Source organism: Chiloscyllium plagiosum, chromosome 42 (assembly GCF_004010195.1).
Source record: "Chiloscyllium plagiosum isolate BGI_BamShark_2017 chromosome 42, ASM401019v2, whole genome shotgun sequence".
NCBI classification, from domain to species: domain Eukaryota; kingdom Metazoa; phylum Chordata; class Chondrichthyes; order Orectolobiformes; family Hemiscylliidae; genus Chiloscyllium; species Chiloscyllium plagiosum.
Genome location: NC_057751.1, coordinates 9,821,775 through 9,835,269, shown reverse-complemented (window position 1 = coordinate 9,835,269; position 13,495 = coordinate 9,821,775). Strand labels below are relative to the sequence as shown.

Here is a 13,495-nt window from a genome sequence, read left to right as displayed (position 1 = left end):
CCGAAGCACTTTTGACCACATCACTGAACATAATGAATCTATCCTACTAATGGTAATGAGGCACAAGAAATGTCTTGTGGCCTGAAAGATTCACCCTCATTGCCAAACTAGCAATCACTTTCCAAGGTCATATTGTCTGCGCAAATTGTAGGACTGGCTCACTGCGCACCTTGGGCCTTCAAACGTCCACACCATTATCCTCCATATGTTGTTGTCTTTCTTCATCATTGCTGCTACATGCACAGTCAGATTCTGCATGTGTGCCAACAGAGTTGAACAACAGACATTTGGTTCAGAGCAATGATCTGCAACATCCATGGAGAGGAATCTCAAGGGCCTACTTGACAGGGAGTCACCATATCCCAATATTTTGAGGAGACATTTTGAATGTGATTCATGTGTGCAGCTGAATGCTAAATGATCATTCAGCTGAGGAGATCCGCAGTTCCCGATGTTGTCCACATAGTCCCCAGTGGATCCAGCCACCAAAGTGATCCCTGATGCCACTGCACTAAGAATTGCTGCACAAACAGTTGAAAAACACATGCATCCATCAGCCCAGGACCAGCATGAATCTTCAGCAGATGTGCAGCCCAACCCTACTGGATGATAATTATCAACTGACAAACAGGAGGGTTTTTTGTGCCAAGAAAGGAATTGTGCTGTGATACATGTACTGCGTTCTCGTATATTATGATATGAAGGCTGCAATTTGCAAGGTCTCTCTTTGGTATGTTAAAGATTGGCAGCATAAAATGAAGGATGAGTACCAGATTTTAGAAAGATCAGAATAAAAGGCCAAAGCTGGAACCATGGAATTACAAATGTAAAAATCTTCAGGAGTTTACGGGAGAAAGTGAGATCTTGGGCTTAAGATGGCAGCCTATCTCTTTCATCTTATTGCCAACTTTTCTCCTTTATCCTTGCTGGATTACCTGACGTATGCTGGAGTTTTGTTTTGCTTTTCCTCATCAAAATGTTGCTGCAGTCAATCAAAGGCAAAAGGAAGGGAGAAGAGGGAGGTCAGAGATAACAGCAGCCCCAAAGTTATAGGAAACTCAGCCTCAGTGGAAAACAGACTGAAAAAATTTGGAAAAAGATCAAGATGACTGGATAATGAGATAAACAGTACAGTGGAATCAGCAAATGGTGGAAGCAGCCATTACGTCAGACGCTTCAACTTGAATTCTCTGCACTGGGAATATTTAGTGACATTAAGTTATCTAACAGAACATGGGGTTGATGGTGCTTTTAAAGATAGCCAAGATAATGATTATCGGACACTGGGCAACCCCACAGTTAATAACTAACAGATGATCCCCAGCAATAACCAAGGGCAAGGCGATTATGGTCTCCAGTCTTTTGTCAGCTTTCCCAGAACAGACCTTTGCTTGATTTTAAATGTGACGTGGAACACTTTGTCTGCACCTTGACAGACTCTGTTTGAATTCTTATTATGAACCAAAATTATAACATTCTCAGTAGCCTTGTCATGTGACATGCAGCTTTTCCTTGCTCTGTCTTCTTCAATGGTTATCTTCTGCAAAACATAAACTTGTCACGATAAATTTGAAGTTTTCAACAATTGCCTCTTCCAGATGCTGCATCCCTTAATGAACCAAATACAGGAAAACAAACTGCATTGGTTTGAACAGCGATTATCTTGAGCAAACAAATCACAGTAATGTTAAACTCTCCTTGTTCTTTGCAAATCAAATGAAAATATTTGATTCATTTCCTCCTACATGACGCAGGGGACCACAGTTTTGTAGGCTACATTTTGTTTGGGATCCTTTATTATGTTCTCCTCATAAAATCATTTCTTTATATTAGTCTGAACTGAAACTGTGCAGACCAAACGAGAACGACAGCAGTCTGCGAATTCAAGGGTCACAGGACATTGTGGAGAAGGTAAGTGGAACATTGCTAAATGATGCAAATTCTGAAATAAAATACAAGTGTCTGATAAAATTTAGAGATGGTGATGATTGTAAGGTCAGTTTTAGATTTAGCCTACTCATGATGAGGACGTATAGAGGGACAGTTAACAGAGGTGTTAAAAATGACAAATGAGATTTGATAGATAAAAATAGTTATCATCACCAGGAACATATCAGATGGATTTAATATAATTGTCAAAATAATGATGGGAAAAATGGAGAAACTATTGATAGTTTGATATAATGTGGAATGCACTGTCTGAAAGAGTGATGAAAGCCAATTTGAAGAGCTCCGAGAGTTGGCCACTAAGAGTCAATTCAGCCAGATTCTCCGAGCTCACGGCTCACTCAGGTCGTGAATCACTTGTCTTCGCATGCAGCAAGCCGGGGCTAAGCAGAACATTCAGCCCCAAATTATTTCTGTAACATCGCAGTGTTTGCCTGGCTCAATTGTTTCTGCTCTTGCCTGAGTCATAATGCATTAACTCCAGGTTCTTCTCACCACTATGATGCTCCTATCAGTATCGATTGTTTATGGAAAATAGCACCATGAAAATTACACAACAAGAAGAGACTGACTCTGACCATGCTGATGCAGATCAAAACAAAACATTTCAAGAATTATTGATGGAATGCCTACCTGAATCCCAGCCAAAACTTAACTCTGTACACAGGTTTCTGTCAAGTGTGGGGATGTGACAACCTCAGCTTGGAATGAATAGTTCTGTTTAGATTTGTCTCAATACACATAGTTATCTTGTGGCAATTCATTCTGTGAGCTCGGCACTATGGTTGGGGTAACATGCACCTGATGATCAATGTGCTGTGTTGTTTCAGGTTGACAACAACTCACCTGGGATCAAGATGGTGCCATGGGGAAAGGAATGCAGAGGATGGCAATGGCTGAAAAAGGAAAGGCAGTCCAGAACAATGGTGCTTGTTATTGTTTATATTGCACTTTTTCTGGACTATACCCTACTAACTGTTATTGGTAAGTTCAGGTCTAATATTATTTGTGGACAATTGATTAAAAAATATAATTCTGGTCATCAGTAGAAGATAACAATATTGAAGTGCAGAGGTTGCAAGAGAATCAGAGGGTTGAATTTCTCATGCACTGAAGGACCATGCCTCTTATTTACTGAGGGATCATATTTCTCACATGATGAAGGGTCAGATTTCTCACTCATTGATTGATACTATTTCCCACACACTGTTGAACTATTTACGTTACACATTCACAATATAGATGAAGGAACTGAGAGCATCGTTGATTAATTTGCAAATGAGTGGAGGGACAAGAAGAGTTGAGGACACACAAGGACTGCAGAAGGACTTGGACAGGCTCGGAGCATAGGGAAAGAAGTGGCAGATGGAATATAATGTGGAGAAGTGTTAGGTTATGCACTTTGGTCAGAAGAATAGAGGCATGAACTGTTTTCTAAACAGGGAAAGGCTTTGCAAATCTGAAGTGCAAAGTGACTTGGGATTCCGAGTTCAGGATTCTCTGAACATTAAGGTTCAGTTGTCAGTCAGGAAGGCAAATGCAATATTAGCATTAATTTTAAGAGGATTAAGATACATAAACAGGGAAATCCTGCTGAGGCTGTATTAGGCTCGGGTTAGACAGTGTTTGGAACACTGAGAATAGCTTTGGGCCCTTATCTGAGGAAGGATATGTTGGCATTGGAGGGTATTCAGAGGAAGTTTACAGAAATGATCCCAGGGAATAAAGGTTTGTCATATGAGGAGTGATTAATGATGCTAGGTCTGTGTAGAATGATGAGAGAGGATCTGATTGAAATTTACAGAAGCCTGGAAGAGTGAACATGGAGAAGATGTTTTCACTCATACGAAAGAGTAGGACCCTAGGGCGTAGCCTCAGTCAAAGGGACAACCCTTTAAAACTGAGATGAGGTGGAATTTCTTCAGCAAGAAGATAGTGAATCTGTGGAACTTATTACTGCAAAAGACTGTGGAGGCCAAGTCATGGCTTCCATAAGGCAGAAATAGATAGATTCTTGATGAATCTCTGAAGGGATCAAGGGTTAGGGGGAGAAGCCATGAGAATAGGATTGAAAAACATATCAGCCATGATCAAATAGCAGACATGATTCGATGGTCTGAATGGTCAAATTCTGCTTGTATCTAATGGTGTTATGTGCTGAGATTTTCACAAGCTTTATCCACTCATAACAGCAGTGAATGGTAAACTGTTCCCCTTCCTCCTCATCTATTTGTATTTGCCACTCCCTCCACACTCCCAGCCAAGAGACCAGCTGGGCAATATGATCTCAAGCCTTACACAGTATCTGTTCTGAGCCACTAAGGGAAGGTCCAGGTTGAGTTACTTGCCAGTTTTTTCTCAAACAATATTCCTTTGCTTTGTCTCGGTATCTGTTTGACCAACTTCCAGAAGAAACAATGTGGGAAATTAACTTTGCAACCCACAGTCTCTGACTGTAATCAGAACAGCATTTTATGTTTTTGGGCAATTCCCAAATTGTAATCCTGAATATGTAAAAATATGCACTTTGATTTCTTTCATAGTATCTGCAAACATCATCTCTATGTTGTCAGAAAGAGCCATTGCCCTTTGTACTGGGAGGCTTCAGAGAGCTGAACCATTGTCACAGAAGCAGTTGTTTAACTTTTTGATGGCTACAAAGCAGGAGATTAAAGTGCACCACATTTCAACTGAGGGAATTATAATCTTCACTCAGTATGGATTGAATGTTCTTTCTGTTTCAGTACCCATCATCCCTAATTTCTTGTATGAAAAACAGAACTCAGAAATGAATAGGTCAGCATCATCAGAGCAGCCACCAGCTCTGTCCTCCACACTCTCCCCTGGCCTCTCAGATTCCAGTGGTGGCCAGTTTACAATTGAGAATACTGCAGCAGCTGACAGTCAGACTCAAGGATTTAAATGGACAAACATGACTGAAGCTGCCATCCCAAGCCTGAGGCCAGGAACTGGAAGAGCCCACTGCAGTCGGAACAAATCATTCTTAGCAGAGGAAAACGTTCGTGTTGGCTTGTTATTAGCTTCAAAAGCGATTGTGCAGCTCATCGTGAATCCATTAATTGGCCCGCTGACCAACAGGTGAGTGAGGAAGCCTTCAGGAGGCAATTGAATCTGGGTTAATTCATATGTACTTGGCACCTCACTGCATGGACCAAGAGTATACCATGCTGTGCAAGGTGCCTTAATGTGCAAGACCATGAACCTTCCAGCTTGGTCTTCAGCTCTCATTTATCCACACAGCAGACCATTGATCTAAAGTGAAAAAGAATCTGTGGCTGAACCTTCTCTCTTGCCAACCAAGATAAGACAAACAGTGCAGAAGGTTGGGGGAGCATCGTGTTTGCCTTTCAACTGAGGCCATGGTGCCCACAGTCGTGAGACCTGGCAGGAATTTAACTATTTCCTTTTCACATTTCCTGCCATTGTTACAACTGAGAATTTACAGTGGAGTTGTTGTACCTATGCTGTCTGATCTACTGAATACAGCTTTCAACCGGGGAGTTCTGAGCTATTTGTGTAAGACTGCACTTTGTATTCCCCATTTCTCTTGACTGCAGGTTGCACCTTAAATCTGGCTGTCCGAAAACAGAGTTTTCCAAAAATCATATCCTGCTTTTATGCTCCATGAATCAAACTTAATTGCGTAACTTTTGAACAAAAAACTACGTTGAGCAATTCAACTCGGTATGGCTCCCAGATGAATTATTGGTTTCGTGTGCTGATCTGTCCTGTATAACCTTTGACCCCACCCAACCAAGCTTGACCTGAATTGCCCATTTCTCGAACCGCCCAAGCCCAAAACCAGCAGTATCTGAAATCAGGCATAGCCTCACTCCTTAGGTTGCAGGTATGGAGACACTTGACCTGCAATTCTCGAGTAAAAGAGAAACAAGGTTCGTAGTACAGGTACACAATCCTTTATCCAAAACACTTGGGGCCAGCTGGTTTGCGGAATTCGGAATGTTTTGAATTTCAGAATAAGTGATACTTCAATGGTGAAATTTTGAAAACAGTCTTACCGATAGCAGACTCACTGTGAGTAACAGACCCTGCGACAGAATTGAGGCCTGCCAGTGCTGGGCCATGCCCACCCATGTCGCATCTAAGTGACACGCATTGAGTGGGTGTGGAATTGGGTTAACTGTTTGCACGCCAACAACCTTGTTAATGAGATAAAACTTCACAAAAAAACCTTTGGATTTTGGAGCTTTTCGGATTTCGGGAGTTTGGATAAAGGGTTGTCTACCTGTACTTAAAACTTCTCTCAAACTGAAATAAACAGCATAACATCTTAATTCTGCTGCAAGCTGAGGAATAGGTGAGCTCAACAGCATAAATCTGGAAGTGAAATCATTTTATTCTCCTTTCCAAGTGACAACAGTCAAACAAGTTCATCTTCAGGATTTGAATCTGAAATTAAAAGGCTTCCATTCCTAAACAAGCTGATCAGTTTGTCCAGTCAAAACTCTGAAAACTCTACTTTTAACACATGACATTGAACTTTGCCCAAATACAAAGAATACAACTTAATACATTGAGATCATTTCCCTGCAAGGAGCATGGGAATTTTCAGTTAAAGTAGCTCCTGGGTAATATATCTTTTTTCATTCTCTGCATCAATTTTATTTTCTTTTTTTCAGGATTGGATATCACCTTCCTATGTTCACTGGTTTTGTGATATTGTTTATGTCAACAATAAGTGAGTACAGATTGAATTACTCTGGAAGTTATGCCGGGGACACTGCAAGCCAATAGTGGGGCATGTTTCAGAACTCATTGTTGAAAAGGAATGTTGTCAGAGGCTTGTAACAAAGTATTTATTAAATTTGTTTGTGGGATGTGGACATTGTTGGCTGGGCTAGCATTTATTGCCCATCCCTAAGTACCCTTGAGAAGGTGCAGTGCACTTCTTGCACTACTTGCAGTCTATTTTTTTGGAGCTGGACACAAAATGTTGTGAGGGAGGGAATTCCAGGATTACGGCCTTGTGACACTGAAGGAACACCTATATTTTGAGGTTTGGATGGTGAATGGCTTGAACAGGAACTTACAGGTGGTAGTGTTCCTGTATCTCCTGCTAACGGGCAGTGGTCATGGGTTTGGACAGTGCTGAGATCGATAGGTTCTTGAGTATCAAGGGAATCAAGGGTTACAGGAGAAAGTGGTAGAATGGGGTTGAGAAAATTATCAGCTATGATTGAATGGCAGACCTAACTCGATGGGCTGAATGGCCTAATTTCTGCTCCTATGTCTTATTGTCTCACGTCTAAACAGCCTAGGCGAATTTATGCTGTGTATCTTGTCAATGGTACAGAATGCTGCCACTGTGCATCAGTGTGTGAATGTTTGTGAATATGGTGCCAATCAAGTGGACTGCTTGGTCCTGATGGTGTTGAAGTTTTAGTGTTATCAAAGCTCCACTCACTTAGTCAAGTGGAAGTATTCCATCACAGTCCTGACTGGTGCCTTGAGGACTGTAGAAAGATATTGGGGAATTTGGTGGTGAGTTATTTGCCGCAGGATTGCCAGCCTCTGATCTGCTCTTATAACCATTGTATGTATACAGTTAGCCCAGTACTGTTTTTGGCGAATCATAGCCTCAGCATGTTGATAGTAGGGAATTCAGCATTGGTTTTGCTATTGAATGACATGGAGCAAAGGTTAGAATCTCTCTTAGAGTCACAGAGTCATAGAGATGTACAGCACGGAAACAGACCCTTTGGTCCAACCCGTCCATTCCGACCAGATATCCCAACCCAATCTAGTCCCACCTGCCCATATCCCTCCAAACCTTTCCTATTCATATACCCATCCAAATGCCTCTTAAATGTTGCAATTGTACCAGCCTCAACCACATCCTCTGGCAGCTCATTCCATATACGTACCACCCTCTGCGTGAAAAAGTTGCCCCTCGGGTCTCTTTTATATCTTTCCCCTCTCACCCTAAACCTATGCCCTCCCCGACCCCAGGGAAAAGACTTTGCCTATTTATCCTATCCATGCCCCTCATAATTTTGTAAACCTCTATAAGGTCACCCCTCAGCCTCTGACGCTCCAGGGAAAACAGACCCAGCCTGTTCAGCCTCTCCCTGCAGCTCAGATCCTCCAACCCTGGCAACATCCTTGCAAATCTTTTCTGAACCCTTTCAAGTTTCCGATAGGAAGGAGACCAGAATTGCCCACAATATTCCAACAGTGGCCTAACCAATGTCTGAATTAAACTCCATCTGCCACTTCTCAGCCCATTGGCCCATCTGGTCCAGATCCTGTTGTAATCTGAGGTAACCCTCTTCGCTGTCCACTACACCTCCAATTTTGGTGTCATCTGCAAACTTACTAACTGTATCTCTTATGCTCGCATCCAAAGTTATTTAACAACTCAAACATGGATATTGAGCAATTTTGCTGCATTTGGACATGGAGTGCTTCAGTATCTGAGGAGACACAGACAGTGCTGAACATTGTACAGTCCTCAGCAAACATCCCCACTTCTGACCTTATGAAGGTGAGATGTTCATTGATAAAGCAGCTGAAGATGGTTGAGCTGAGGACACTCTGCTGAGGAATTCCTGCATAGATGTCCTGGAACTGAGAAGACTTACCTCCAATAATCATAGGTGGGTGGGGGAGAATTCACAATATGAGATAATAAGCAGGAGACTTCTTTGTCCATCTTTGACATCCACCACACCACCTCTTTCCCCACGCCAATGCTCTAAACCCCTCCCCCCTCCAAACCCAATAAATACAAAATCCCCTTTGTCCTCACCTACCATCCTACCAGTCTCGGCATCCAACACATCATCCTTAAACACGTCCACCAACTCCAGCTAGACCCAACCACCAAGAATATCTTCCCCTCCCCACCCCTCTCTGCCTTCCGCAAGGACCATTCCCTTTGACAGTCCTTATTTTGTGCCACTCTCCCCATCAACCCCTCTTAACCCCCAGGTACCTTCACTTGCAACTGGAAAAGATGCAAAACCTTCCAGTACACCACCACCCCTTATCTCCATCCAGGGCCTCAAACAGTCCTTCCAAATGAGACAGAGGTTCACGTGCCTCTCTTCCAACCCAGTTTACTGCATTAGTTGTTCCCGATGTGGTCTTCTCTACATCAGGGAAACCAAACGTAAAGTTAGGGAACAGTTTGCTGAGCATCTCAGCCAGGCCCACAGGGGCCAACCGGACCTCCCAGTCACCACCCGTTTTAATTCCCCTTCCCACTCCCTTTCCGACATGACCATCCTTGGCCTCCTCCATTGCCACAACAAACCAAACTGTGAATTGGAAGAACAACGCCTCATCTTCTGATTGGGCAGCCTGTAGCCCGGAGGACGAAACATCGGGTTCTCCAATTTCCATCCCCTTCCCTTCCCCCAGAACCCTTCCCTGCCCCTCCCCATTCCTTCCACTCCTCCCAGTCACCAACCAGATTCATTCCTCCCACTGACCAACCAGGTCGTACTCTCTCCCTGTCTTTACCTCTCCTCATTTCACTACCGTGTCCCTGCCACTCCCTTTGTCTGCAACTCCCTCTGCACCACTCTAAGTCCTGAAGAAGGGTTACACCTGAAATGTCGACTTCTCCCCCTCCTGATGCTGCCTGGCATGCTGTGTACTTCCAGCCTCCTGCTTGCCTACCTTGAATTCCAGCATCTGCAGGTTTGTTTTGTCTCTGTCTTTGACCTGATGCCATGAAACACCTTGGGAGTCAATGTTGAAGATTCCAGTACAAATCTCTTGTGACTGTGTCACCACCTATGCTGTATCTGTCTTGCTATTGGGACAGGAAATACCCAGGGATGGTGATGGTTTTGTCCAGGTCATCATCAATAAGGTGTCATTCCAGAATATGACTATATCAGGCTGTAGCTTGAATAGTCAGTGAGACAGCTCTCCCAAGTTTGGTACAAACCCACAGATGTTGGAAGGGTGGATCAAAGAGGGTCAGTTTATCATAGAGTGCACAGAACCTCTACAGTGTGGAAACAGGCCCTTCAGCCCAACAAGTCCACATTGGTCCTCCGAAGAACAACCCACCCAGACCCACTCTCCCCACCCCACTATCTTATATTTATCCCTGACCAATGCATTGAACCTACACATCCCTGAACATTTTGGGCAATTTAGCATGGCCAATTCACCTAACCTGCACATCTTTTGGATCGTGGGAAGAAACCGGAGCACCCGGAGGAAACCCACGCAGACATGGGGAGAATGTGCAAACTCCACACAGTCAGTCGTCCGAGGCTGGAACCAAACCAGGATCCCTGCCGCTGTGAGGCAGCAGTGCTAACCACTGAGCCACCATGTCTGGTACCTTTGTCAATGATGTGTGGTCCATCGGGTTTCAATCATTTTGTGCAACTTCTGTAAGAATTCGTAAGATTTTGAGATGAATTTGAATGTTGCAAACTGGCTAATAAATGACATGGAGAAATTGAGTGTGTTCAGTATTAATTGTTCCAACTCAGCAGCTGTCCATCAGTTCTCCAAATTAATAAATAATTCAATGGACTAAAAGAAGAGAGGAGGGTAGAAAGTTATGGAAATCAAAATACTGCAGCATTGATTTTATTTCCAAACTATGAGGTTCTTCTCACTGAATTGAGGAACTGTATCCTTCCCTGCTATGGAAGATGGCAGTTTCACTCTGGAATGCCCAATCAAATTCTTGGTCTTCCCATTGACACTACTTAACTTTCCTCTCCTCTTGTTGACAGTGTACGCTTTCTCGAACACCTACTTCTGGTTATTTGTTGCTCGAGCTCTACAAGGAATTGGCTCGTCGTGTTCTTCAGTAGCAGGTATTTCTGATGGGTATTGAGAAATCCCTGGTGAAAGGCAAGGTAACGTGCAGAAGAAAACTGCAGGACATCAGAGACTAGTAATTGAATGATACTGAACTCTTAAAGGTTTTGAAAGATAGAAAGGGGAAAATAATCAGGGATGCAATGCATTTTGAGGTCTGAGGGAAAGAGTACATTTGAGTAGCAAACTGAGTCTAAATTTCAACACAATGGAGCGATAATTGAATTGCAGCATTGAAGTTGGCTCCTAGCTTCTGGGACAGAACTTTCCCCTCCCTGCAGCAAGAAGTGAACTAATGGGGGGAGTTGACTATGGAGGGAAACTCATTGCCTTCTCACCACCTCAACAATTATGTTCTGGGCAAGAAGTTCCATTGGGAACTTTCTCAACTCACCAGCAATTACAGTGCTCCCATTGTCAGTCAGTGCCACTTCAGGGCCTCAACTCTTTTCCTTCCTCATCACCAGCCTTCCTGGCTGGTTAGAAAAGTGATTAATTTCCCAGCTGGGAAACAGTGGTGACATATCTGCGTTGTTGGGGCTTGGGGCTTCAATTGTCCAATGTGGGGCCATTTGGAGGCACAGATGGAGACAAGGTGGCCTCTGAAAGCCAAACTATTGCTCTTGCTGCAACCCCTCTCTACCCACAATCCTCACCTCAAAGTAAAAGGAAAGAAATGATTCATTTCCTTGCCACTGGATCCCAAAGGAGTGGATCACAAATGGTGGATGACAGAACCCGGGAGGCCTCTATTAATCAGCAGTTTGTGGTGACCCCAGTCACCAATATCAAGAGACAGATAAGGTGAGATACTCAGCTGAGTTTTCTCAATGGTCACATAACACGTTTGCCTGCATATTTCAAAAATCCCACGGTGTCTACAATGACCATTCGAAAGGATGATCCAATTAGTGCCATGTTTTCCTTATCGCCAGGCAACTTTCTTCCATTGCCTTGAACAAACTATTATTGAATCCACTTCCATCATGACAGGCAGGATAATAGCTTGTTGGATGCTGTATATGGGGAAAGAAAAAAACACAAGGGGGAAATCTAAAGGCATAGTCATAGAAATAAAGTTATAAGTGAAAGAAAAATTGAGAAAGAAGTGACTGAAAGATTGCCAGCAGATAACAAATGTGTTTCTACATTTCCAAGAATGTGAGTTGGATTAAGGTGAAAAGAAGCTGAGAAGACTTTTAATTAAGACATTCAAATCATGAGCATCTGAACAGAGTAATGGGGACAAACTGTTCTTACTCATGAAAGAATCAAAGGAAGGGAAAATATTTGAAGTTATTGATTAAAGAATAGGGAAAACGACATGGGGAAAAACATTGTCACACTGCAAGTAACTTGATCTGGATAAAAACAGAAAATGCAGGAGAAACTCAGCAGGTTTGGATCTGAACTGAGTTCTGATGAAGAGTCGTGTGGGACTCGAACATGAACTGCTTCTTCCTCCACAGGTGCTGCCAAACCTGCTCAATGTCTCCAGCATTTTCTGCTTGTATTTCAGATTTCCAGCATTCACAGGACTTGGCTTTTAGTAGTTAGACCTGGAATGCTTGAAGGTATGATGGAGGCATCAAAAGACAATGAAACTGTTATCTGTGAAGGATAAATATGCAAGGCTGCAGGGGAAGGATGGGGAGAATGGTCCTTAATGAATTGGTCACTCAGAGGGCTGCTGTAGGTCCACAGGACCAAATGGCCTCCTTCCAGATCTGTTCTCTGATTCTGTGCTGAAGAAGAGTTACATTGGACTCACAAATGTTGCCGATCCTGCTGAGTTTCTCCAGCATTTTCTGTGTTTGAAACAATTGGGTTTTCGATGTCCTTCAAGTTTCAAACAATTCTTTTATGAGCAAACACCGCTGCATTCTCAGATGACCATAGATTATAAGCATGTAGTGTAAGAAATTGATGAAAGCAGAACGAGATCATCAGTCAAAGAAAGGAAATGGTTGATCACTGAACAATTCCCAAGATCCACAAGCCTGACCACCCTGGCCGACCCATTGTCTCAGCATGCTCCTGTCCCACTGAACTCATCTCTACCTACCTCGACACTGTCCTATCCCCCCTAGTCCAGGAACTCCCCACATACGTTCGAGACACCACCCACGCCCTCCACCTCCACCAAGACTTCCGTTTCCCCGGCCCCCAACGCCTCATCTTCACCATGGATATCCAATCCCTCTACACCTCCATCCGCCATGACCAGGGCCCCCAAGCCCTCCGTTTTTTCCTCTCCAGAAGTCCCCAACAGCACCCTTCCACCGACACTCTAATTCGTTTGGCCGAACTGGTCCTCACCCTTAACAATTTCTCCTTTGAATCCTCCCACTTCCTCCAGACCAAAGGGGTAGCCATGGGCACACATATGGGCCCCAGCTATGCCTGTCTCTTGGTTGGCTACGTAGAGCAGTTGATCTTCCGTAATTACACCGGCACCACTCCCCACCTCTTCCTCCACTACATTGATGACTGCATTGGCGCCACCTCGTGCTCCCGCGAGGAGGTTGAGCAATTCATCAACTTCACCAACACATTCCACCCTGACCTTAAATTTACCTGGACCATCTCTGACACCTCCCTCCCCATCCTGGACCTCTCCATCTCCATTAGTGACGAACGACTTGACACTGACATTTTCTACAAACCCACCGACCCACAGCTACCTGGATTACACCTCGTCCCACCCTACCTC

General features: G+C 43.7%; 1 protein-coding gene across 1 annotated transcript in view; it reads left to right on the top strand.

Moving 5' to 3' along the window:
* Positions 1 to 1,833: 1,833 nt before the first annotated feature.
* The window catches only part of LOC122543095 (chromaffin granule amine transporter), a 35,440-nt gene continuing 23,778 nt past the window's right edge, over positions 1,834 to 13,495 (top strand). The window contains exons 1-5 of the mRNA XM_043681346.1: positions 1,834 to 1,911; positions 2,778 to 2,931; positions 4,692 to 5,046; positions 6,609 to 6,667; positions 10,695 to 10,778. Of these exons, the coding sequence (XP_043537281.1) occupies positions 2,805 to 2,931; positions 4,692 to 5,046; positions 6,609 to 6,667; positions 10,695 to 10,778 (625 nt within the window). The 5' untranslated portion in view covers positions 1,834 to 1,911; positions 2,778 to 2,804. The remainder of the gene's footprint in view (positions 1,912 to 2,777; positions 2,932 to 4,691; positions 5,047 to 6,608; positions 6,668 to 10,694; positions 10,779 to 13,495) is intronic.